This window comes from Panthera tigris, chromosome A1, assembly GCF_018350195.1.
Source record: "Panthera tigris isolate Pti1 chromosome A1, P.tigris_Pti1_mat1.1, whole genome shotgun sequence".
Classification (NCBI taxonomy): Eukaryota; Metazoa; Chordata; class Mammalia; order Carnivora; family Felidae; genus Panthera; species Panthera tigris.
This window is the reverse complement of record NC_056660.1, coordinates 179,349,741-179,376,929: the sequence shown is the minus strand read 5'-3', so window position 1 is coordinate 179,376,929 and position 27,189 is coordinate 179,349,741. Positions and strand designations below refer to the sequence as shown.

Below are 27,189 nucleotides of genomic sequence, written 5' to 3'. Positions count from 1 at the left end.
GACATACCATATTTTTACAAGCTTTTTGTAAAAATCAGGGCGATTGTTGGAAAGACTGAAGTTTAGGAAAAACCATCCTTCAGAACAGTTTGAAAGTCACTTAAGGAATAGTCCTGCTCCCTCGGTGCTCTGGAATTTCTTCCCCTTGAGTTGCATGCTAATCTCCCCCTGTTTTCTTTCTTAAACTAATAAAAGATGAGGATGACATTTTGAAAAGGGCACCTCATTAAGCAGCCTCATCCCCATTGGCACACACAGCTCTGCACGGTAGCCAGCTGGCCATTTATCTTATGGTAATGAGGTGTCATCTCCCTGTGGGGTCAGCCTTCATCTCCTGCCTCTTCCTCCAGCACCGCCCCTCTCCCTCCCACCAGCCACTCTGAGTGTGTGTGCTTGGAGGGCAGCAGGGAGAAGAGGCATCAGAGTGGCCCTGGCATCTTCTCTCAGGGCAGGAAGCAGGAGGGAAGACGCAGGACCTGTGAGCATTGGCGGGAGGGGCTGTGGTCCTTACCTGTACACTGTGGTTGGTGGGGAGCTCAGACTGTCATAGACGAGCCTCACGTGGCCCTGGTACAGCTCCAGCGCGAGGGGGTCATTGTCTCCCTTGTACAGAAGGATGCCGTTGTCCTTGTCAGTGGCCACCTGGAGAGGCATGTGGGTTAGGGCTCCCCTGAGGACTAGCCTCCCCAACCCCCCCTCACAGAGACCTCTTCCGGGAGGCATCTTCTGAATGGACCCCAGATCTGAGTTCATTTCCCTATTTTTTCCTTTGTCTGGTCTGGAAATTGCTAGAGGGCATATACTTCTACTCCAGCAAATGCTGATGGTGCAATTCAATTCAATAACTATTTAATGAGCACCCACTGTGAGCCACTTTGTTTATGTATACACTTATAAGATAAATATAACACACACTATTTTAGTGTGTGTGTGTGTGTGTGTGTATGTGTGTGTCAGGAACCCCAAGCTCTACTCTAGCCTCTCCCACCGGCATACAATGTAATCCCACTCAAATCCTTGCCCCTCTCAAGGCCTCCGTCTCTCTGTATAATCTCAATCATAAACAAAATGCTAACAATTACCGTTTCATTCGGTGTTTACTATGAACTAGGCGCTGTGTTAAGAGTCATCTGGGGAATTTTTAAAAAAAATCATTGTCTAGGCTTCACCCCAAACCAACTACATATGACTCTCAAGGTCGGGGAGGGGGCAGGCAAAGACAATTTTAGGCATTCTCCAGATGATTCTAATGTGTTGCCAAGGCCGAGAGACACTGGTTTCAGAAGTTGCTGCCCAGAGGGCACACCCCGCTGCAGGGCTGGGGTTGTCTGACTAGCCTGTCCACTCCCATCGCCCAGCACAAGTGCAGCTTAAAGGAATGGATGTGGAGCAGGTGGTCTGATGGACCCTCTGGATGTCTGGGGCACAGGTGCTGCTCTGGTTAGCTGGGACCCAACATTCAGGTCCCTGGGTGGGTGGGATGCAGGGAGGAAGGCAGGAGGGCAATGAGGAGGACCCAGGAGGGGCTGACACACCCAGAGCTTCCTTCGTGTGTGTGTGTGTGTGTGTGTGTGTGTTCAGGGTCAACCCTCATCTCAGACGCCTGCCCACTGGACTGGAGGCTCCACAAGGTGAGGCAGTTTGAGCTTTCTGTGCATTTCTGCAGCCCCAGTACCTGCAATGGTGCCTGGCATGCAGAGGCATGCAACAGATCTGTGTTGAACAAGTATTTTCACCATAAGCTTAAAGCTAGAGTGTCCATGAGCAGAAGGAGAGCAGGGCCATAGTTAGTGCCATGTGGCAGGGGCCACTCACTGGGCTGCATCCTCTAGCTGTGTCTCTGGGGTCTTCCTCCCCAGAATGTCTAGGGGCCAGAGCCTGCTCTTTCTCAGCCATATACCATCCTTGCTCCACCCTTCCCAGTTGCATTTGGGTCACCTAGAAATGCATTTTGGAATAAATTTGCTCAGGTCCACAGGTAAGGAACCTGAAAGAAGTTAGCTGGAAAAGAATTTGGTTCCTACTAAGTGGTTTTTCATTCCCTGAAAAAGGCCCTGCTTGTTTGTGCCTCTGGGCCTTTGTACATGCTGATGTCTCAGGCTAGATGGCATCCCCTCTTCATCCTGCTCTGCCAGCCCCTCATTCTTCTATCCTTCTCCAGGCAAACTCCTACTCATCCTTGAGATCTCAGTTTAGTTACCACTGCCTCTGGGGAGCCTATCCTATTCTTTTCAGCGGGCGAGGGAGCTCTGTCCCACCTATGTGCTCCCACAACACCCAGAGTTACCACTGGTCCCTCTGCTTGTCAATTTCCCCTGGGCAAGGGGCTCTGTCTTGTCCATCACTGAATCCCCATTGTTAGCACAGTGTCTGACATATAATATTTGAGTGAATATTTTCTAGATAAATGAATGGAAAAGGCTGCACGTGGGGACTGCTATTAGCAGTGAAAGCCAGTCAAGAGTTGTCTGTAGAACAACAGCTGTTCTCAGAACAACTGGAGCTTGGGGGGCACATAGGGGCGGGGCGCACCTGCAGGGAGATGTTGGCCTGGGGCCGGACCTTGGCGGAGGCTAGTTCGACGTAGGAGTCTTTGCCCACAAAGTTGACAGTGATGAGTTTCTCGCACCTCGGGCCGGCGAAGCCTGGGGGGCAGCGACAGGTCGGCTCCTGCTGTACCACGATGCACTGGGCCCCGTTCTGGCACTCATACTGGTCACAGGGACTGGTCTGAAGCAGGACCATGGGTGGGGGGTGCTCACAGAGGAGCCCGCTGTGGGGAGGGGAGAGGAGGGACGGAGGAGGGATGAGGAAAGAACAGTGTGGGGAGACAATCATAGTTATTTGGGCCAAAGAGCCACCAGCAGAGAGAGGGAAGAAAGATGGTAACTGGGACTTGTTCCAGTCCTACCACCAACTGGGGCAAGCCTTTTCCTTCTCTAAGACCCAGTTTCCCCATTTTTAAAATAATAGGGTTGCATGAGAGTGCTGGCCCCCAAGTTTCAGTGTCATCAGAAACATCTGGATGAATTTGTTAAAAGCCCAGATTCTCATCCATCCATAGATGAGTGGATACACAAAATGTGGCACATGCATACGATGGGATATTATTCAGCCTTAAAAAGGGAGGACATTCTGACACCTGTTACGACATGGATGAACCCTGAGGACATTATGCCAAGTGAAATAAAGCAGTCACAAAAACACAAATACTGTGTGGCTCCACTTTTATGAGGCACTTAGAGCGGTCAAATTTATAGGGTCAGAAAGTAGAATGGTGGCTGCCAGGGGCCATAGGGAGGGGGAATGGGGAGTTAGTGTTTAATGGAGACAGAGTTTCAGTTTTGCAAGATTAAAAAAGTTCTGGAGATGGATGGTGGTATTGGCTGCACAATAATGGAAGTGCACTTAATGCCTCTGAACCGTACATGGAAAAATGGTTAAGATGGTAAATCTCATGTTATGTATATCTTACCACAATTTGAAAACATTAAAAAAAAAGTGCAGATTTCTAGCCCCTTCTTTCCGCCCCCATTCTAATTTAGTAGCTCTGGGGTGGGCCTCAGGAATTTATATGTTCCCAAGCCTCAACATGGTCTCAATCAGGCTTTGGAAAAACTGGCCTTTGCAGAGTGGTTCCTTCTCAGAGTCCATGACCAAGGCTCATTTGCATAGTTGGATTTATGTCATGCAGCAAGTACTGATGTACATGGAATTGTCCCCAGGCCGCCCCCTCCCCCGCCACTTCAGGTCTGGTCCTTGCCTCCCCCTCCAGTGCCCCCTACACCCTTCCCTTCCAGGCAGTGTAGGTGTGAGGGCTGAAACCCAGTTTCTCCTTGTATATACCCCATGGACCTCTCCTGACCCCCTGGCCAGTGCTTCCCATCCCCTCCTTCTCTTCTGGCTTCAGTGATTCCAGTGACTAACCCCAAGCTCTCCTATTTGCCTCCATTTTTTACCATTAGGGCACAAGGTTTTTGTTCTCCAGCCTAAAAATAAGATTCCTGCCAGTGTGGCCATGTGGCTACCCCTATCCTGTAAGCTGAGCTCCAAGATGGTAGCATCTTCCATTAGAAGGAATCATGCCCAAGCTTGACATTTTGTGAGCTGGACCCTAAGTCCAACTTCCACATGGGTGCCCTGGATGGCTCTTCTGTCTATAACACGGGGTTGACAACATCTGGTCTTTGACAAGGAAGGACTGACCTTCCAAGGAAACTCAGGAGGCCCAGGGCTAGGGCTACCTGGGCATGGGTGAGCCTGCCTTAGCTCACCAGTCCCCAGCCTGCAGGCCCCTTCCCGAGGGGCCCCTCCACCATACCTGAAGCCCTGGGGGCAGATGCATGTGTAGCTGTTGACTGCATCCACGCACTGGGCCCCGTGGCGGCACCTATGGTTCACGCAGTCATCATTGTCCACCTCGCAGAGCTTCCCGCTGTAGCCAGGGGGACAGTCACACCTGGAACACAGCAGAGCAAGGCTGTCCATGTGCCAGGCTGGCTTCTAGGTGGCCCTGTGTCGTCTCTGTCTACCCATGTTCCTAAGTCCCTCTCAACTCTTGAGGACTCCCCAAAACCTGGCCCACAGTTGGTTTCACTGGCCATCCATGGGCTCTGGGTCCCTGCAAGTTGACGTTTGCTTGCTTCATGTGGTGACTCCTGTTTTCAGGAGTGGGTGGTGGGGCTGCTGATGTGCTGCTCCTCAGGGAAGAGGATGGGAGCTGCAGCACCCTCTCTCTGCCACCACCGGCCCTGCTGGCCCAGGTGCACACCCGAGAGGTGCACCTCACGTGGGGACTCCCTGAGCATGAGCCCGGAACACGCATCCCTGGGCTCCTCCACCTGGGTGACACTGTGCCAAAGTTCCAGCAAGAAACAGACCTGAAGGCACCGTGTTACCTATGGGCACAGGTGGACACAAACACTTCCTGGCTCTTCTGCCTCCTGCAGGCTGGAGCCTGGGCACCTCTCTGGGCCCACCCACTGAATTCTACTGGCCAGAATAGAAATAATAACTACAGCAGAGGCAGAGGAGGAAGGTGGGACAGGTGGCCAAGATGGAGAGGGATGAAGACCTCTGAATACACATGGGACAGAGGAGACTGACAGGGGAGGCATCGGGACAAAGGGATGGTCCTCCCTCTCCCCACTCCTTGCTCCTCCCCCGCCTTGCTCCTCTCCCTGCAGTTGTGGATAGAGTGGAATCATAAGTGGATCCTGGCATTGCTGGGGTTGGTTGGCAGAGCATAGTTTGTGCTGTGGATTCATGGCTAGGTAGACACTTGGGGGGTGGGGTATCCCTGGAGAAGGACAAGTTCTAGGATCAGAGGACTTACTGAGCCTGCATTCAGAACTGATACCTGCTAAGATCTGACCTGTTCACCTTTACTTATTTTTTTTAATGTTTACTTTTTTTTTTTGAAAGAGAGAGAGAAAGAGAGACAGTACAAGCCGGGGGGGGGGGGGCGCAGAGAGAGAGGGAGACACAGAATCCGAAGCAGGCTCCAGGCTCTGAGCTGTCAGCAAGCTCAGAGCAAGCATGGGGCTTGAACTCATGAACCGCGAGATTGTGACCTGAGTTGAGGTCGGACGCTTAACCGACTGAGCCACCCAGGCGCCCCTCACCTTTACTTATTTGAAGGGTAAATTTGAAATACGTGACCTACTGCTGCACCAGAAGGTGTGAACTTTCATGTCAGAGCCCACACTCCACCCTAGTTATTTATTTATTTATTTATTTATTTATTTATTTATTTATTTATTTATTTATTAACGTTTATTTATTTTTGAGACAGAGAGAGACAGAGCATGAACGGGGCAGGGTCAGAGAGAGAGGGAGACAGAGAATCTGAAACAGGCTCCAGGCTCTGAGCCATCAGCACAGAGCCGGACGCGGGGCTGGAACTCACGGACCATGAGATCATGACCTGAGCCGAAGTCAGACGCTCAACCGACTGAGCCACCCAGGCGCCCCTCCACCCTAGTCTTTTAAAGAAACAGATTGGGGGCACCTGGGTGACTCAGTCGGTTAAGCGTCCAACTTCGGCTTAGGTCATGATCTCGCAGTTTGAGAGCTGGAGCCCCGCATCGGGCTCCGTGCTGATAGCTCAGAGCCTGGAGCCTGCTTCAGATTCTGTGTCTCCTTCTCCCTCTCTCGCTGCTCCCCTGCTCACGCTCTGACTCTGATTTTCAACAATAAATAAACATTAAAAAAAATTAAAGAAACAGATTGGGCAAGGCTTTGTCAGGGCATGTGGTCAATACACTCTGCTAGTGGTAAGCCTGGCCCCTGTAGGCATTTGTCTTTGTGTCTCCTGAATTCTAGGTACCTGCAGAGCAACTCAAGCCTTATGAGCCTCTCCAAGGCAACAATTGCCGCTCAATGCTTGCAGGGTAAAATCTAGCCTGTTAGGCATGGAGTCAAGGTGGCTGAGGAGGTCTTCATGAGGAATCAGGGAAGACCTGGTTCCTCGCAGACACAGATATGCAGAAGGAGCAATGGAGGTGTGGAGACTGTCAATGCTATAGCCCTCTTCACACCCTTGCTTTTCAAACAAAGCCCCTGGGCATTCTGTGAACTTACAGCTTCTGATCTGGGAGTTTGGGTGGGGTCTGGGAATTAGCACTCTCAACAAGCTGCCCTGTGATGCTGCTGGTTCCTGCACCTCCCTCCCAAAGCAAGGATCTACCCTACATTTCTTCATCTGCTAAAGAGAAGCGTCTGCTGGTACAACCTGCCTTCCCTGGTGTTCTCAAATGTTCTCCCCTTACCTTTCCTCGAAAGTATAAGGCTTATACGATTTTGTTATATATATGACCTATTGATTCTGGACAAGGGGGTGTAACCAAGTGATGTGCTTGGTTCCAGGACTTTGGGAGTCTCCAGAGTCAGGTCGGGATTGGCTTGCAGCCCCAGCTGTTTCTGTGTGTGCGTGCACAGGGAGCTTGCTTCACCTCGCCGTGCCTCAGCCCCTATCCAGAAAGCAGACCGCTGTTTCTACAGCCTAAGATTGTGGAGCATTACAGGAGATAGGCCAGTGTGCCTGACACAGAGTAAGTCTTCAGTGCATGTTAATCATCGTGATCTGTGTTTTTGTCATTGTCACTTTCAGTGTTCATGGGAGTGTTCTTCATTATTGTCAGGGTTTTGGTATATTATGATTTCAGTGTTTATATCATGGATAGTTATACAGTTTTATGTTATGTTGCGTTGCAGCCTCATTAAAACATACATAAGGAAATCTTCAAGGATAAACATCTTCAAACTTGGGCAAAGGTTGCACCAACTGACTGTCTCTTGTTACTGTCCCTGCAGCCTGCCTTGGGATGTAGGTGATGAGAGGGGAGGGGAGACGAGGGGGATAAAATCAGGAAATGTTTCATTGGGAGAAGGAATTTTTTTACCTAAATGTATTTTAATAAAACAAAATTCACATTATTGAGCTGGCCTGTAGACCTCTTCAGGATTCTAGGAGACACTGTGCATAAATACATTCTCTCAAGAATATGAAAGCAAGACTGGTTTCCTTCTACATTCTATATTCTTTCTATTCTGTATCCTTTTCTGTATTCCCCTAGAACTCAAGTAGAGTGAGGTTTCTAGGGAGAAGTACCAGAGGATCATGATCTCTGGCCCTGCTTATGTCTCTGGTCCCAAGCTCCTCGCACCCCGACCCCAGACCTATACCCTGGACCACTTCTGACCAGTTTTCATGCTCACTGTGCTCTGTCAGGCCAGCATCCTCTGAGCTTGAACAATGTCACTGATCACCTTTCCAGCTATGGATACTCTACCACTTCTTCACAGCTCAGATGCCTGGTCACTATTGTTGCCCCTCGTAGGCACGCCCAAAGCATGCTGCTGGTCAGTGCAGCCTGCTGTGCTTTGGGTTCAAGTTTGTGTTCCATGCATCTCTTCTCCCCCTCTTCGCCTCTTCCTTCAGTTAAAGAGCAGCCCTGAGTTGAAGTCAAATCTGGGAGTGGGAAAATGGGGTTGGGAGGCATCCCTCACCCTTACTTATACTCTAGTAGCTCAACTGCCTAAGAGCCCACCTAACCCCTCTCAGAGGGGACCAGGGCAGATAAGGGAGATTTGAATGATGGTTCATGCATGGAAACACTGAAGTTTCCTTTGTTCTCAGCAAAACCAGAGCCCCTAACATGCCTCTTGCATTTTCCCTGGTGATGAACTCCAGACTTGAGATGTCAAAATAGGAAAGGAAAACACCAGACAAGACATGCTCATGTCCCCCTCTCACCTGCACCTACTCTAGATTCTTCTCCCACTGGTGGGGCCCTCCCTCCCTTTCTCAGCTCATTCAAATCTCACCCATCCTTTGATGTTAATGTCACAGCTCACCTCCTAAAGTATGTGGAGGGCTTCTCTTTGCTTCAGCAGGTTCTTCCCTCCCCTCCTCAACACCCCGGCAGCACTCAGAGCCAGAGTTGAGGGCTCCAGAAATTTCTAAACATTTGTTTTGTGTCAAATCCCACCCCCCACCCCCGCCACCCCCAAGTCCATGTCAAGGGCCTTGAAAGGGAGGGAATCAAAAACCTCTTATAGTACCCACTACACTCACCACAATGAGAATTTGAGGACTGAAGCGTTGGCTCACCAGGGGACAACAACTAGGACCCATCATTCTTAGATTCTAGGATCCCAAGAGTTCTCAAGTTCAAGTCTTAGAGATTTATGAATCTAAGAGTCCTAAGATTCTGTGACTTTATGATGTCATTAGTCTCAGGCTTTCTAAAATCCTTGTTTTCCATAAAGTGCTAAGTTTTGCAGTATAGCATCACAGTCTCAAAAACCCCGGAATCTGGGAACTCTCTGCCTTATGACTGAAAGCTAGACAGACTCAAACTGATGACAGATCCTGGAGACATTTTAGACCCAGACCATGAGCTTCATTCCTCAGAGGCTGAAGAGGCTACTGGATGAAATGCTGGTCAGGATTCTCATTAAAGACTTCTCAGCATAGGCATCGAGCTTCAGACCCACATCCCTCATCTTTAGGGTGACTCTGTAGAGTCACTTCAGGTATCTTTGCTGAAGGCTCATCTGGGGTTTCCCCAGCTGCTCTGGTCTTTGCCTGCTCCCCCAAACTCTCTGGTGCTAGAAGCTTCCACCCACCCTTCAGTGTTGGACTGAGCCTGTTGGAGATGAGGGGAAGCAACTGTGTGTGCAAAGCAGCTTTGGGAGAGTGTTTAGGGGAGACTATTTTGGCTCCCTGGGATGTCCCTACTGATATCAGAAAATCCCAGGACTCAAGGGTCTCAGGGTTTTCTCTAGAAGAGGCAATGGCACATGCTTTCATGAAGGAGAATGGAGGGAAGAAGTAGGAGTGATTTCACAGGGCCCAGGAGTGATTTCCCAGGGGTGTTGTTTGAGTCTCAGGCTCTGGAACTGGTGCCTTCTCCTGAGGCAAATTCTTTTTCCACCCTTAGAATTGTTCCTAGAATCCCCTAGCTGCTACAGGCTCTGCTGCTTACCACAGAGACAGCTCCACAAATGGCTATGGCTGCTGAACTGAGTCAGTGCTCACTCTCCCCGACCCCCTAACATACACAGATGCATAAACTGGCAAACTTGCTGGAGCCACAGAGGGCACAACACTGGGAAGGATGCACACAAGGAAGGTGACCAACTAACCTTTGGACTCAGCTTCATCAGTGGGATTGTTCTACCATATTAGCTCTGGAAAGGAAAGCTATGCTGGTGTGTGGGGGTAGGGGCAGAAGTGGGGAGAGTAGGAAGGAGAGGTATAAAGGAAAGAGGGATATCTTTATTTCTATATATCTATCAACACACAGAGAGAGATAGAGACTTACAAAGAGAGATAATCACAAAGAGACAGAGGCACGTGCATAGAGACAGTGATACAGAGAATTAGACTATGACTAGCCAGAGACACAGAGAAGCACATGGTAATGTACAAGTAATAGACAGATCGGGAGAGGGAAGGAGGAGAATGGAAAGGGACCAATTTGAGGCAGAGTCCTCAGGAGCCTGTGCTGCTGGGGACACAAAGCCAAGCCTCACCTGAATCCTTTGTCCAGGGAGATGCACTTGGCCTCATGCTGACAGAGGTTCATCCCAGGCACGCAGTGGTCAATCACCTCGTCGCACAGCTCACCTGGTGGGGGTGGGTAGAAAGCTCAGGCACCTGGGAGGACCTGGGGGATACCCTGACTAGAAGGTCAGGTCCAACCAGCCCCCTGTCGGGAGGTCATGGATCTCAGGCACCCTGGATTTGCTCTCTCGATGTATCCTTTCTGCTGTACCTCTTTTTCAGTCTCCCTAGTGGTAACAATGGGAAGGTTCTGGGATTTTCCCTGGGCACTGTCATAGCACCATCATTGGGTTGTTTCACCTGACCATTAAGGGGCTGCTGCAGCTAAAACTGTAGGACATCAGCCCCTGACTTTGGGCTGTGTTTAGTTGTTTTTTTCATTCCCCATCAATTTACTAAGCACCTCTTGTGTTGTAGACACTGTGATGGATACTAGGGACACAACAGTGACCAGGTCTTGTCTTCCCCCTAGCCTAGTGGGGGAGATCTATAAATCAGTAGGTGACTGTAACATAGAGATGTGTGATCACAGGGATAAACTCTGTGGAAGCCCAGAGGCTTCCTGGAGGAATGGACATGGCTTAGCAGCACAGTGCACCTGCTGTAGATAAGTAAGCACCCTGGATTTTCTCAAAGAAGAAAATATGAAAGGAATTTAATGTTTAGGTCTCTGAATACACTCCCTTTGAAATTCATCGTGCCAAGAAATGAAGAACGGGTCATATATACCCAGGGAGGTCCTTGCATGTCCAAGCTCCCCAAAGCTCACGCCATCGGAGATGTGTTTTGGGAATGTGGAGGGAAGTGAGACAGGATGGCAGGGGTGAGGGCAGTGGCAGATGCACCCCTGAGCTTTGGGTTCCCTTAAATTCCACCTGGCCAGGTGGACAGTGATATAAAGGAGGAAAGCTTCACCCACGGAATTTCTCTCAGAGGTTGGGGTGGGAATAGGGGCAGAGAAGGCTGCAGGGACAGGGCAGAGGAAGGTCCTGAGGGTGGCTGGGGAGGAGATGAATGACATCCACAGCCCCAGAGTCTGTTCTCTGCTATGGTGGGGACAAGCCCACCCCAACCCTGTCCTCATTTTGCCAGCCTCTCAAGACCACAGAGGGCACTGTGTTCTTTATAAGCCTTTTCCTCTTCCTTACTTCCTGGAGACACCCAGAGAGGCACACAGGTGTTTGTGTGCACTGGCAACGTTTTCTGGGACAGAGAAAACCATGACAACCCATTCTTGGGCAGAGGTGCACTTCAGTCACCTGCAGACACAGGCTAGGCTATTCCACTGGGGCAGGAAACCACCTCAACAAGTGTGTCCTCAGTCCCCCTTCCACTGCCCATTTGCCCCAAAGCCTATTCTGATTCCCTTTGCCTTCTTTTTTTAACTGCTGGGATTTTTACTGTCTCTCTTCTGGCAGTGAGCAGATTCTTCCGGACCAATGATTTGGCCCTACATGACCCCTCCTCTCATCTTAGGTAGACCAGATGCCCTTTGTGGCCGGAGGGTATACTTTAGACTTCTTGGTATCCCTGTTAGTTAATTCAGTGCTCTGTATACAGTAGGAGCATAATAAGTGTTGCCTCTTGCTACTTTAACTCTTGGCTACAACTCTTCTCTGCAAAGATGGAAGATATAAGGGGTAAGGGAAGTAGACCTTCAGCAGATTTCCCTGCACTTTCCCCAAGCGTAAAGCCTTCTCTGGGACCCCAAGAGGCGAGGAGTAAGCAGAGCAGGTGGTTTTCTCAGTTGGTCGTGGCACGCTCCACCACAGTCCCAAGAATGTGCTTGGGGAATACCTGGCTAATGGGCTTGAGGTCTGTGTCAGCCACAGGACCCTGAGGAGCAATGGGGGCTAGCTGGCTTCCTTCTCTGTAGGCTTCTAATCAGCATCTGTATATCCCATCCCCTACCTCACTCTTGACATCATGCCAGGTGCCAGCAGGGTAGGGTGTGGCAGTCCCTGGGTTGCATGGTCCTTATTTTCATCCTCACCTTAGGTTGGTATTTCCTAAAATATGTTTCTTGCAACACAGGATGTCCGGGGTTGGGAAGGAGTTTGGGGGTAGGGTAGGAGGGAAGTTCTGACTTAAAATAAATTTGAAACTTACTGGGTTAAAAGAAGTTAAATAGCATTGTTTCAAACAGGAATTGTGAAAACCTCTAATAGGCTCATTTGTATCACGTGGAAGAGAGCTAGTATTACATACAGCGTTTCCCCAACTTTTTGTTTATGGAGGCTTTTCCTCAAAGAACTCATGGAATTCCATTTTGGGATATGCCACTTTAGGTGGATCCTATAACAAAGGAGGTTGTGCTTGCACCACTGAGGTGCATTTTGCTTCATAATCTAGTGGTATATTTAACTGTCCTCATTAGGAGCTGCTAATATAGGAAATAAAGGTGTTGTGTTTTGGGGGTGGGTGGGTAGGATGATTATCCTGAGGAATAACCTGTGGGGAGCCTTCTTTTATTCCCCAGCTGGGTTAGGTTCATCCTCTGTGACCCCACGACCCCCCAGGCTTCCAGGTATTATAGTCTCGTTCTACTGAATACATGTCTCCCTCTACCTGACAATGAGCCTTCTGATCAGAGGGGACTTTGTCTTGGTCATTTTTGTGTCTCCAGTTCCTAGCCGGAAAGTGTCTGGAAAGTAAATTTCTAGAGAAAGCAGACTAGAACTGAATGCAGATTAAATGTAATGCAAGCCCCTCTCACTAGCTTCAATCGCCACTGGGTCTCCAGTTCCCGGAGGAGGGGAAGGCTAATGGAATGGACAGCAAACTTGCCCTGGGAACCTGTCTCAAAGTAGGGAGGAGCCAGAGACGTGCAGGGTTGGGGTAGGTGGTGAGGGTGGACAAGCAAACAGAGAGGGCCTCTGGGAAGCCCGTCATGGCACAGCACCAGGTTTTGGGGATTCACATCTCTGTCCACAGGGGAGTGGGTGCAGGCCCTGAAAGCTAAGATAACAGCATTCCTTAGTGCATGACACCTGGCCCGCCACCATGCACAGGCACCAGGGGACCTTACCCGTGTAGTTAGGAGGGCAGACGCACACGTAGTTGTTGACCCCGTCCACACAGGTGGCATTGTTCTCACAGTCGTTGTCCTCGCAATCATCTGGATTGATCTCACACCGCTGCCCCTCAAAGCCCAGAGGGCAGGAGCAGCTTTGGGGGTGTGTGGGGTGGGGAAGAAGGGGAGCCAGGGGGTAAGGAGTGTTGGGTGGGGTTGGAGTGGCAGAAAAGAATGTTGGGGGGATATAATTAGTCAGGTTTCTCTCTGGATGGAGGTCCGAGGCAGCACTCTGGATACTTGAAGCCTTGGGGTCCTGAGCAGGAAGACCCTCAGGAGCCCGAGAGGTCATTTCATCTAGACCCCTATCTCTGGGCAGAATTCCATCTCCCCTGGCCGAGGATGGCTGCGTTAGCTCTGGGGAGTTCTCACCAGCAATGCCCCCTCACCATCCCCCCAGCTGGAAGTGCTTTCCCCGGGATAGACTTTAAATTCCTCCAGCTGTCTTCCTTCCCCTCTTCTCCAGGGAGTGGTTTGTAGACAAAGGGATAAAGGGCATAACAAACACCCCCCTTTGAGCGACTTCCTACTCCAGGAAAGCCTCTCTACCTTGAACAGGAATAGGACAAAGTGGCCAAGATCAGGATCTGCAGCCGAGTTTCTTGGGAATGAAGTCTGAGTCTGCCACTAGGTATTCGATCTTAGGAAAATTAGTTAAATTCTGTGTCTCAGTTTCCACATCTATGGACTAGGGTAATATCATTTACCTCCAGGTTGGTTGTGGGGAATAAAAGAAGATTATATAAGTAAAAGTTTTAGGAGGAGACCTAGTACATAGAAAAGACTCAGAATGTGTTAGCTTCAGTTCTAGATGACTTCCACACTCAGCCTCCTTAACCTTTCTCAGACATGCCTTTGTTCCCTCCAGCTTCTTCCGGATAAGGGGATGGGGTGGGAGGATCTGGAGAGCTACAGCTCTTAGATATAAACCTCAAACTTCCTGCATCCTCTGCCCAACCCTGGCCACACCCCAGGATTAGGCCTGCAAACTAAGTCAGGATAGATAAAGCTGAGCAGATGAGAAGGGGCCAGGGGAGTTTAGGAAGGGGCACGCGGGAGACAAATACTGACTAAATGAGCTGCAGGCACTTACTTACTCTCTCTGTGGCCCAGCCCCCTGGTCAGGGATTTACACCCCATTTACGAACATACGTTCCAGCTTTGGGCCCAGAATTCCAGGCCTCTCTGTTTTACAGATTCCTCCGATTTGGGATTTAGCTATAAAACTAAACTAATAGGAAGTGGATTTCTGGAATCTTACTTAACCTCCTTTCCTCTACAACCTGAAAACCATGTCACATTTTCTTTTCTTTTTTTTTTTTTAAGTTTTTAAATTTATTTTGAGAGAAAGAACAAGCAGGGGAGGGGCAGAAAGAGTGGGGGACAGAGGATCAAAGCAGGCTCTGTGCTGACAGCAGAGAGCCCAATTCAGGGCTTGAACTAAGGAACCGTGAGGTCATGCGCTGAGCCAAAGTTGGGCACTTAACTGACTGAGCCACCCAGGTGCTCACCGTGTCATGTTTTCTACAAAAGGTTCTTCGGTCTGAGCTCTTGGGGTGGAGCAAAATGATGTATTTCTTTTTTCTAGGAGGGACCCTGGAAGTTCAGGAAAAGCGATTTCTTCAGAGCTGGACGGACAGTAGGTTTTTAAGGTTCTGTAACCATAGTGTTGCCTATTTTCCTGAAAGGAGTTACTCTGGCTGTCCCCAAAGTCTTAGGGTTGCATGAAAGTGGGATGCAGATGGCTCTTAGGGGTTGGGTTGCTCATGGAGTAGACAGAGGGAGGGAAGGAGACTAAAGTCTCCTCTGCCCTCCCTGGAAACCTTGGCTGGGGGTTGTCAAGGAAACTCCAAGGGCACCCAGTGAGCTGTGGGGCTGTCTTAGTCTCCTGCCCGGCCAGCTCTGTCAGTCTTTGCTCTTTTTGTGATCAGATAATGCATCAAGATGAGCAAAGCATCTGATGAAGAGGTAGGTGAAACTTCCAAAATTATCACTCACAAGACATGTTATGGGTTGAATTGTGTCCCCTCAAAAAGGTATCTGGAAGTCTTAACCCCCAGCACCTCAGAATGTGACCTTATTTGGAAATAAGGTCCTTGCAGATGTCGTTTCTGATGAGGTTATACTGGAGTAGGGTGGGCCCCAGATCTACTGCCATCCTTGTAAGATGGCCATGTGGAGACAGAGACACAGGGTGAATGCCACATGAGGATGAAGGCTGCAGTGAGGAAGGCCCGAGATCACTAGCCACCACCAGAAGCTAGGAAGGGGCAAGGAAGGATCTTCCCCTACAGGTTTGAAAGCCAGTGTGGCTCTGCTGACACCCTGAGTTTGGACTTCTGGCTTCTAGAAATGTGAGGGAATACATTTCTGTTGGTCCAAGCCGCCCTGGTGTGCTGCTTGGTTATGGCAGCCCCAGCAAACGGACACAGGAGGGAAAAAGGGAGCAAAGCTTCCCTGACAGGTGTCCCTCCCTTTGCCAACCTATCAGGTGCTAACCTAGTGAGGGGGAGTGCTCCTGCCCCTTGGCAGGCCCACACAAACTATGCTTTCCCCAGCATGTGGGCCTCATTGCTTTAATCCTCTACCCCATTTCCCTAATCCTGTAGATCTGGGCCCTTTTCCTCGAAAATTAAATTCTAAAAGTATTTCCAGTTCATTCAAATCTCAACAACGGAAGGTAGAAACCAGGAAAGATCCTTCTGCTCACCTGCAGTTCCAGAGATGAAGAGAGATACCCCACAAAGAGACAGAGAGGGGGGCACATGCAGAGGGGGACAGGGAGGGGAGAGACAGTCGCCTGCAGGGGGCACTCCTCACTCTTGCAGACCTCCATCTTTGGGCAGGGTGGGCAGAGCCAGGCTTTTACCCTGGAGGTGTGTTTCTTGGCTGGGGCCATGTGGCCACCTCTGTGAAATTTCTGTGTGGTTTCTCCTTACCCCTGCTCCCAGCGAGAAGGTGGGAGTGGGTAGTTTGGCCGACTCCAGGCAGGAAAGCAAACCTGGCCTTGAATTTATTTCACTTTTTAAGAGCCAGAGTTTGATGGGGCTGGCTTGGCAGGTGGACACGGGGGCAGGCTGGGCTCTGTCGGAAGAACTAGGGCCCAGAACCTGATTTCTTTCACAGATGGCACAGCAGCCCCTCCTTCTCCCCACCCAGAGTGCCTTTGCTACTTGTTTGCAACCTGTGCTTAAGACATCCACACACAGCTCTGCACTGGGTGCCCCTGCTTTACTGCCTGACCCACTCGCTCACTGGGGTGCTAAAGGAACCAGTTTCCACAGGTCTGTTTTTGCCAGGGCCACGGGCCGGCAAGCTGGGCACGTGAAAACAGCTGGGAAGGGTGGGAAGCAGGAAGGGAGCCTGAGGTTTGGCAGAGGCCTCGAAAGTCCACCTAATTGACAGGGATGGGGAAAACTTAAGTGGCTTCTATCCCTTTTTCTTCCTGAGCTCTGAATTCCTGGGAGGAAAGCAGTGGGGTTGGAAGATCCAGGAATGTGTCAGGATATGTGACCTAGAGCAAGTAAATCTCTGTGCCTCAGTTTCCTCATCTGTTAAGTGGGGATAGTACCAGCTCGCAGTGGGTAGGCTCATTGTGAGCATTTAAATTAGAGGTTGCACGGCTAGTTCGTGCCTGGCACATGATGAACATGCAGTCAATATCACCTATGATCATTGTTTTTAGCACACAGGAAACAGAGGTGGAATTGCCATTCTGCTGGTGGGCGGTGGGGGGGGCTTGGGCCATCATGCCATCCTTCTCTGACTTGTGCCAGCAGCTTTAGCCTCCCTTGGTATCCTCCTGGCTCTGGAGACAGACTCTGAATTCCCCATAGGAACGCTCACTAACTGTGTCACTGTGGGCAAAGGATAGCTCCTGTTGGTGCCTCAATCTTATCATTTGTATAGTAGGGATCACAGTAGCTCCCTTACAGGGTGGGAAGAGCCTTGAGATGATCTGCATAACAGACTTGGCACAGTGTGGGCACACAGTAGGCCCTCAGTGAACAGCTGTGCATCAGCCTGCCCCAGTGGTCTGCCTATAAAGCCCCCTGAGGGAGGGAAGGCCCAAGGGTGAGCTGTTACCTGAACCCATCCTTGTGGCTTTCGCTCAGGTGGCAGGTGCCTCCGTGCTGACAGGGGTTCTGGATGCAGGTGTTGATGGGCATAGCGCAGTCTTTGCCCTGAGGAGCAGGAAAGGGAGAAGCACCTGGTTAGGGAGGCTTTCAGTGGCTGCCTTGACCAGGAGGCCCCCTGGAGTTCCCAGCGTCCTCTGGGATGAGGCCGGGCAGAAGGCCTCTCTGTGGCCTCTGCTGTGTGGCTTGGAGGACGCCAAAGGGGGCCCTTGCTTTTGGCCGTTCCACACTGAGAGAAGGTTGAGAACTCAGGAGTTCAGGCCCCAGCTTCCCTACTTCCTGGAATTCACATCCTTTTCTTTATCCTGAACTGCAGGGCAAGAGCATGGGCTTTGGGTACAGGGAAACCTGGTTTCATATTCCAGCTTCATCTCTTCCTGGTTGGCTGGCCATGACCTCATCTAAGCCTTTAACTCTCAGCCTACCTCACAGAGCTACCTAGCAGAGGACACGGTACTCTTAGCTGCACTGAGGCCTCAATATAATCCACAACTTGAGTAGGGAGGGCTGGGGCTGAAGTGTGGCCAGAGGACCTTGCCCCTATAGGGTGACAATTCCACAGAGATCTACCTTTAATTGGTCTGGAAGTGGGCCCAGGTGTTGGTATTTAGAGTTCTGCAGGCGATTCTAATGTTAGGCCAGGTTGAGGACCTCTGGGACAGACAATTTTGTGTGGGGTGGCATTCCTCTGGAGCAGGCCCCTCTGGAGGGGACGTTTCAGCTGAGGAGTCGACTGCAGTAGGTGGGGAGGAGCATGCCAGGCAGAAGGACAGTGAAGATGAAGGCACTGAGGAGGGAGGCCAAGGCAGAGGCTGTGGACATTAAGACCGGGGAGCAGCCCGCTGGCCCTCTGGCTCTAACTCCCCCCTCCCCTGGGACCGACACACCAGCGCTACACCCAAGTCTTGGCAAGCAGTCCCTTAGAGGACCTGCGGGGTCTGGGGAGGCATCCGTTGTATTTGTTTCTGGGCTGTGGACTTGGTGTGGGCACCATGCCAGGCGGGGGTGATCACGGGAGCCCTCCCACTGCCATACCACCTGCTCGCCATCTGCTTGAGAAAATCCTCTTCCCGCCTCTGCTGCTGCCAGTGCCTGTGACGGAGTGGGGCTGGGCTCCCTGGCTCGAAGGTCGCTGCCAACTGGGCCTACGACTCTCCCTACTGTCTCCAACCCTGAAGCCCTTGCAGTATCCAGCAGCCAGGAGGCATGGCCACGTCTGTCTTGACTCCCTTCATGCCCCCTCACAGCTAACGGCCAGAGTTTTCTTGAGGGGGAGAAGGAGAATGCAGTTTGATGTGGGATCTGGGCTTATCCTAAACCAGAACAACACAGGATCCCTTACACAAAGTCATTGCGTGCAACGGAAACTGCAATACTCATTCTCAATTTATTGAGAACATTTTCCATTCCAGGCCTCACGCTAAGTGTTTTATATTCACAATCACATATAATGTTCACAACAACCCTATGCGATCGGTAGGATTGTTATTACTGCCCTTTTCAGATTGGGAAGGCAGACTTGGAAAGTGAGCTAATATGTCCAAGATTGCACAGCAGTTAAGTGGAATAGGCAGCAGCTGAACCCAGGCATCCAGTCCAGAGCCAGCACTGGGAACCCCTCTGCTGGGTCACTGATGCTGCCCTCTCAAAACATGGGCTCCAGGGGTAGCACATTGGAGCACACACTCCAGTCTGGCTGCTGTGTGCCTTGGGGAAACTACCAGTTCTCTCTGGGCCTTGTTTTTATCATCTGTAAAATGGGAATAATACCTACCCTATGGAATGAATATTAGAAATCACACATATATAAAGCACAAGGCATGTATGGTAGCAACCTAAATAAGAGCTATTTGGATGATGATGAGGAGGATTACTACAGGGGTCTGAGGCAGGGCTGAATGTGGGAGCTCAAAAGACTTTTTTTCAGGCATTTGGTTGGTACCGAATTGTTCAGGAGTTTTTGTGTGTGTTAGATGGATGAGCCACGAAGATCAGGACAAGAGAACTTGATCAAGTCAAGGCAGGGCCTCCCTGGCCCCTGCCTGGGCCAGCCTCTTTGCTCTGGGGGAACTCTTGAGTATCAGGGACTGCAGCTGGGATCTTCCCCTGGGGGTGGGGTTGGTGATGTCTACTCGGGTCACTTATACTGAGCTCAGAAACCAGGAGGCAGACCATAGCTCTTGATGATGTGCTAAATGGGCCTGGAGGTAAGGATTTCTGTCACTTACATGTCCTTGACAAATAATCACCATTCTCAAACCTGGCTAATTAGCTCAATTCAACTCTCTTCAGCCTCATTTTGCTAAAATCTACTAGATTTATGATGTTCCTTGGTCCCCACTGCTGTGTGTGTGTGTATGGGAGAGAGAGAAATAGAGAAAGAGAGAGAAATAGAGAGGGAGGGAAGGTGGGAGACAGGGACATGGCTGGGGCTTCTGGCTTCTTTTAAAGGAGCCGAGGAGTAGCTGTCCCTGTTGGAAACCTCTTTCTGAGACAGCCAGGAGGGCTGCTCCAGGACCTTGCTACTCAGAGTGTGGTCCTCAGGCTAGTAGCTCCAGCGTTCCGAGAGCTTGTTAGAAAGGTACAAACTTGGGCCTGACCTCAGATCTAATGGATCAGAAGCTGCATTTACTAAGACCTCCAGGTAGTTCTCGCGCACAGTACAGCGTGAGAAGCACTGCGTGTAGACGCTGAGCATGCACACGTGAAGCTAAATGGCTGAAAAAGAACGAGCCCAAACATACATCTTATTTCCCCCAACGCGAAACAGCTGTAAAACAGGTCTCTCTGTGAAATGCCTACTGAATCCTGGCACCAAGGCGGGCGAAGCACAAACATGACACTCGGAATCCTTCTAGGAGCTCTGCAGGTGAGTGTGATGCTTCACATCTCCAGGTGGGGAGTGAGGCTCTGAGGGACCTGGTCCCTAGTGGAGCACTGAGTGTGGGGACTTTCCTGTGAGAGAGGAGGGCTCTGGGTTTAGTTTGTGTGCTTCCCTAGGTGTGGGAGCTCGGGTAAGTTATCTGATCTTTTTGGACCTCAGTTTCCTTATCTGCCCAAAGAGGTTAACAGACCTTATTTCAGAAGGTGACTGAGGGTGCTAAATGAGGTAATGTGCTCAAATTGCTTCACAAAAGCCTGCCATTATAGATGACCAGTAGCTGCCACCAAACACTGAACAGTGGGGGTCATGCTGTTTTGGATAATATTGTGGCTTCCCAAGGTCACTCAGCTAGTCAATGGAAACGCTGCGGTATCTGGAAATAAATGGAGAAATGCCAGAACTTTGAACTTGGTTTTGTGGGTGTCTGGTGATTATTGTCAACTTAGCAACTCACCCAGAACTTACTACCTCAGTCACTCTGCCTGGGTGGGCTCCAATCCAGGAAGAGGGGAAAGCCAGGGAATAAATGCAGAGCAGGGGGTATGATGCAACCCAGGGTTAAAGGTTAAAGGACCTCTTCGTTTCTACCTGCTGCATTTTGAGATTGAACCTGATACGGGGAGGAGAGGAGAAGTTGTCCCAGGCCATACAGTCAGGTAGGGACAAGCTCCACAGTGTTCTTTCCATTCTGCTTGGTGTTCTTTCCACCAGCATAAACTACTTTCCCTATTCTGGAGACTTAGGTCCCAAATGGCTAGGGACCCTGCATTCATGGTGCTTCTCAATGGACTATGAATACAATGGTCAAAAACATGGGTTCTGGAATCCATTGGTTCTGAGCTCTGAATTCTAACTCCCTCACCTACTATCTCAGTTTCTTAAACTGGAAAATTAAAGTCATTTTAGGACCTGTCTCCTTAGGCTCTGATGAGGAGAATGCAGGATAATGCTTGTACCTTGTTTAGTATACTGTCAGTATGTAATAGGCACTCAGTAAATGCTGGCTGCTCATATTCCTTCACCATCATCACCATCATCACCATCACATACCATCACCACCATTATCATCCTCCTCCTTAAGGTACTCCAGGCCTGCATGAGCCCGACAGCTTCGTAAAGGTCAAAATCTCAGTTCAGATTCTTCTGCTAGACCTTCAGAATCTTACGAGCAAAGTCTGAACGAGTGGCCTTATCTTTCAAATAGGGATGATCCCGCCCACCTCAAAGGTTGATTATACAACTCAGAGAAGGGAATAAATGCCAATGTCCAGCTGAGTGCCTGATCCACAGTCGACGCATAGGTATGGTATTGGGGATGTTATAAATGCACATATCACCGTTCCAGGAGAGCAACTGATGATCTCTGGCAATTCACAGTGTCATGGACTGAGAATCCCTAGTGAGACCAGCAGCATACTGCCTGTTAATGGCGGCCCATCCACATCCTGGTATCAGGACCAGCATGCAAGGGTAAAGAGAGACGTAGCAATGTGCCAGTGTACAGAGTGCATACTGAACAGCTGTCCTAGGTGCCTTGCATATGTTATTGCACATTTGATTCTCACAGCACCCCCGTGAGATAGGCCCTGGTTTGTCCACGGGAAGGCTGAGGCAAAGCCACTGGCCATCACCACATAGCTAGTAAACAGCAAAGCTGGAGTTCACATGTGCCCTCTGTATAATTCCACAGCCTGAGTTTTCTCCGCTGAATTAATACAAGTGGGTTTGAGGAGCTAGACCTCCTGAGTATGGTATCTTCACTTCTACACTTCCCCTGCAATGTCTGTGCGTGTGCACATGTAGGATGCATGAATCTGGGGTGGCTGCCTGGGGCAAGGCCGTCTGGCTGGCTGGCTGGCTGCAAAGGGAATCCTTGGGCTCTCCTGTGGCAGGCCCATAGGTGGCACTGTGACACTATCTGCTGGAGGCACAGCTACAGCTGAAAAACCACCAGGGAGCCCTGTTCCCCAGAGTGATTCTGCCCCTCAAGCTTGTCACTACACATGCAAGTCCCCTTGGGGACAGGAGACCAGTGATCCAGCTCCCTCCCGCTCTGCCTGTACTAGGCATGTGCAGTAGATGGGCTTTGGGGTGGTGTTGGAATGCTTGGCTTGCCCACTGTATGCGGATGGGTGCCTTGGCGAGGCTGGAAGCTGGGAAGGTCCTGGGGAAGAGTGAACCACTGTTTTATTGACCCCAGCGAGCCACGGCGGAGGGCTTGGCTATCCAGGAGTAAAGGTGGGGACTTTGGAATCATATAGCTCTTGGTCTTACCCCAACCCTACTGCTTATGAGCTTTGAGACACTGAGTCAAGCCTTTTCAACAATCTGAGGCCCAGTTTCCACATCTATAAATGGGAAGTAATGAGCCTTCCTCATAAGGGGTGTTTAAAAAGAAAAGGTGAATAGGATGTCAAGCAGATTGTTGGCCATGTAGTCCATACTCTATAGATGTTAGTAGGGACTTAGGATAGATAGTGTTGGGTGAGAAGAAAGGAAGAAAAGTTGCTTTGGAATTAGCCTGGATTTCTGGGGAGGACACCCAGGAGAACGAGGGTCTCCATCCCCTTCCTGGCTGACCTGAGCCTGTCAACAGTGCATTAGCTTGGCAGCTCCCAGGCCTTTCAATCCCTCATCCCTGTCCCTTCTCAAACTGGAACCCACTTTCAGCACTGGCCCTCCTGAGGCAGAGTTAGGGAGGGGATGGGGAGAGTCTGGAAATCCCCTTGAAAGGAAGCCAGGATAGTAAGTTCAAGGGATGCCTCTACTTGGAAGCATTTTCACTCTCTGAGACTTATTTCCTCATGTTTAACAAGGAAAATATAAATATTACATTTCCTCCTTAGAGTGTCACTGCCAAGATGGGGTTCTCTGTGTTTTGCATGAGTGTGACACGACTGGGCAGCCCCCACCAGTAGAATAGCAGTGTTACTGGCAAGTGCCAAGTGCCACTCTGGAGTGACCTGTGAAATGCAGTTCTCCAGGCTGCGCTTGGAGAAGGGAGGGTCAGCAGGGCACAGTGCCCTCCTTGGGCCATGAATGGTGGGGGCGGGGCTTCCTATCTTACCTTGTAGCCATAGGGGCAGGTGCAGTGGTAGAGCTCCACAGGATCCTGGCTGCACGTCCCATTGTTCTTGCACGGGTCTGAGAGGCAGGCATTGCACTTGGCCACAATGTTGATGTCCACTGGCCCTGGACAGCAAAACCAGGATGTTGGTAGCAGGTCACTGTCACCCCTCCCTCCCTTTCCCTCCTCTCTGGCCCCTTCCTCAGCCAGCTGCCGGCCCCTCTCCATCTCTACACACAGAGGGTGCCTCCCCAGCCAGCACCATCCAGTCTAGCTGAGTCCCATTAATGTAGCCATTGTCCAGTGAGGAAAAAATCACAGTGGGACATCATTCAGAAGCACTTCTGCAGTCAAATAAATTACTGTAATTAGCCTGATCCGATTTTGGAGCTAATCTATAAACAATACACCATAATTAGAAACCCCTTGTGTATCTTTTCATGTTCGGGGAGCTCTGGTCCCAGGCTCCATTTGGACCTCCCACTCCTCTGCCCCTAAACACCCCTCCCCATGGAATAGTCTATGCTAGGCTAAGGAAGGCAGGGTGCCTGGGCCAAAGACACACATAGGAAGTCCCTCTTGTGGAACCCTTGACTGGCAGGAGGAAGTAAGAAGTGGCCCCAAAAGACACAGCAATGATATTGTTGACAGATGGTAAACTGTGCTCAGGCACACTGTGCATCTATGACAGTTTTGACAATGTTCTGTTCTCTTCAGCTACAAAGGCTGGAGGGGTGGAGGTCATGGTCCTTGAACAGAGCTTTGGAGATTGGGTTGAGAATGACCTCAGGGCAAGTCTGACCGTTTGTGGGTCGGGTGAACAGAAAGGATGGCCTAAGAATCTGTACAAGCTGGCTTAACCCTGGCTTCCATTAGAACAGGGATACTATCTGTCCTGTTTGCCAGGGGCTGAAGGGATTCCCAGGACACAGGACTTTCAGTGATAAAACCAGGAAGGCCCCAGCCAAACCGGGATGAATTGGTCACCTTACAGAGGAAACAGCGAAGGTGCTTTTAAATATCTTCAACACGGCCAGGCTGTACCCCACACCGATTTAATCAAAACTTGGAGTGTTGGGCCAGGGAACCAGTAAAAAGCTCTGCAGGTGATTCCAAAATGTGCAGCTAGGATTGAGAAACATTGTTTTAGACTGATCTGGGCCTCTTTAGCATCAATCAAGTGAGATGACTTGGAAGCAGGAGGAGAAAATGAAAAATTATCTTAAAGCCAAAAGAATGTTTTCCTGCTTTAAGCAGAAATGTGAGACACAGGAAGTTTATAGGGTAATAAAAGTATATATATAAATCAAAATAAACTCAAGGCTCTAAGAGATGGGCAAAGGACACTACCAGACAAATGTATGACATAAATGGAAAGTAAATTTTTGAAAAAAATGCAGTTTCCCCAATAAGCAAAGACACAAAATAGGAGACATACTTTTTTAAACCTATCTAATTAGCAATGAGATGAAATGAGATAAAATAATGTAAGAGTCTGGTGAAAAATGCACTCAAATGGTGCTTACTGGGAGCATAAAGTGGTTTATAACCCTCTTTTAGACACCAAATGGCAGGGCGATATGTGTAAAGACCTTAAAAATGATCACATACTTTGGCTCAGTAGTTTCTGTTCTCTGAATCTTATCTAAGGAATAATTTTCAATAGAGAAAGACCTTTATGCATCAGTGGTAAGAAAACAACTGGAAATACCCAGTGAAGACTAAAGGTTCAGGGCCAGGAACTGGCTAAAGACGTTATGGTGGAATTATTAAAGCCTGGTGGCCACAAGTAGGTACAGGGGAATCAGAAAGACCTGCAATCATCCTAACTGTGGACTTGAGAAGTCCCTTAACCTCAGTAAGCCTCAGCTTTCTCATTCTTAAGAATAAGGGTGATACTGAAGTCTAACCCAGAGAGGGTTGGGGAACTGAATAAATACTTGGAAAGTGAGAATTAAATGAAATAACACACAAAAAAGTGCTTAAAATGATGTCCAGCACATAAAAACCCAGTAGCAGTTTGTTGTCGTCAGTTAAAATCTCATGTACCTAAAGCTTGCTGTAGTAAAAATGGGAAAAGGCTTAGGCTTTAAGAATGTTGGGTGCAAAAAATGCAAGTTAAAGATTTTTCTCTGTGCAAAATGATATAGAGAATGAAGTCAGAGAGGAGCATGTAGGGACGCCAGCAGAGAAACTTGGAGGAGATAACAGCACCTGAGTCTCTCTGTGCAGCTCATGGAAGAGACAGGGCAGTGGTTTAGAAGTCACGTCTGTTGAGACACCCAGCTCTGGTGGGCTGTTGGAGACAGAGCAGACCCCTCGAGAGGTGGGGGAGAGTCAGCATGTACCTTTGCACTGGAATCGGTGGGTGGGGGTGGTGAGCAGGAGTCTGTCAGCCATGGACTCAGGGCTACTGCAGCGGGCGATGCCAGGCTCCTTGTACCCTGCCTTCACCCACTCTGACAGCCAGCGCAGATTGCAGTCACAGTGGAGTGGATTGGTTCCCAGCGCCCTAGGAGGCAGAGCAGGAAGTCAGGGCCCCCCTTGCCCAGCTTGGCCCATAGGCTCCATACTCTTGGCCCTCTGGAGAAACAGAATTTTCAGACTCTGACTAGATTGGGTGTATCTGACATGAGGACCAGCAGAGAAGGAGTTTCCATTGGGACAAAGTCAGTGACTCCAGACTGTATTTCCAGTCCCTCCAGATGTTTCCACCCTGCTTAACCCCCTCCTACTTCTGAAAAAAATGTTTTGCTCTCATGTACTCCGGTAAAATTTAATCCTCAACTCAATCCAATCCTAGCCCCTCTCAGATGCTTCTGGACCTTTGGCCATCTGATTATCTGGCTCCCTTGCCCTACTGAAGGGTCCACTGAAGGATGCACTCTTCAGAGAAGGCTTTGATACACAGCAACCTAGGGAGAAGCTTCAGGCCACAGAAAGGGTTCAGAGCACTCCACCCCTAAATATGCTGCTTTGGCATATTGATTATTTCAAGCTAAAGGTACTTGAAAAATGGCAGGTGCAGAAGGGGCTCTCTGACCTCCCTGTCTCTACCTAAAAGCAAGTCAGAAAGTTTCCTGTGAGAAAGATGCCCTCCCTGCACCAAGAAGGGAAAAATATTCTTATCACTAGAGACTGGGAATGAATACTAAAATGGATCAGGCCAAACCAACCTGCTCAAATAACCTTGACCTTCCAGTGGTCCCTCTCCATATATTTCCTAGTCACTGCTGCACAATTGCTGCCCTAGCCCAAGGCCCTTTGTCTTGTTACATCCCTACAATTTATCATTCCTTGTATAAAAAAGTATATAAGTTTTGGGGTCCAATGGCTTCTTTGGGTCTTCATTTTCCATTTGAACACTCCCACATACACATAAAAACATTAAATATATTTATATCCTTTTCTTCGGTTGCTCTGTCTTATGTCAGTCTAATTCTTAGACCAGCCACAGAAACTAAGGGGGTAGAAGCAAGTTTTTCCTCCAGCTACACCACTTAGCTTTAAAAAAGCACAGCTGGGGGACGGCATGGGCTGATGCAGACCTCTCAACAGTGGTGTCCAGAGAGAAAATACAAGGATTTTTGCTTATTTTAAAAATCATATCATTTAGAATTTCTATTTTTTGGATGTTTTATAAGGTGTATGCATAATGTATCAGTATCACAATATATGCATGCAATCTGAAAACAATCAAATATACATAGAGCTGTATACATATAGACTCAGAAATGTTCCTGGCAAAGGTTTGTAACACCTAATTTTTACAACCTCGGTTTCCCCTGTGTGCAATGGGGACAGAATCCCTGATGCAGAGTGGCAGAGAATATGTGCTTTGGAGCCAAGGCAGACCTGGGTTGGAACCAGGGCTCTGCTGCTTACTAGCTGTGTGACCCTTGGACCAATTCTTTGGTTCTTCTCCATTTAAGCTTCACTGTGTAAGAAGGGGATAAA

At 49.6% G+C, this 27,189-nt stretch overlaps 1 protein-coding gene across 2 annotated transcripts in view; it reads right to left on the bottom strand.

The window, feature by feature from the left end:
• Window positions 1–27,189, bottom strand: part of SLIT3 (slit guidance ligand 3) — a 595,815-nt gene that overhangs the window by 16,088 nt on the left and 552,538 nt on the right. For both annotated transcript variants that reach the window (XM_042992684.1, XM_042992687.1), the window contains exons 25-32: window positions 25,581–25,744; window positions 23,233–23,357; window positions 17,232–17,329; window positions 13,101–13,240; window positions 10,042–10,135; window positions 4,322–4,459; window positions 2,533–2,773; window positions 512–642 (exon numbers count right to left, since the gene is read on the bottom strand). In XM_042992684.1, coding sequence (XP_042848618.1) covers window positions 512–642; window positions 2,533–2,773; window positions 4,322–4,459; window positions 10,042–10,135; window positions 13,101–13,240; window positions 17,232–17,329; window positions 23,233–23,357; window positions 25,581–25,744 — 1,131 coding nt within the window. The remainder of the gene's footprint in view (window positions 1–511; window positions 643–2,532; window positions 2,774–4,321; window positions 4,460–10,041; window positions 10,136–13,100; window positions 13,241–17,231; window positions 17,330–23,232; window positions 23,358–25,580; window positions 25,745–27,189) is intronic.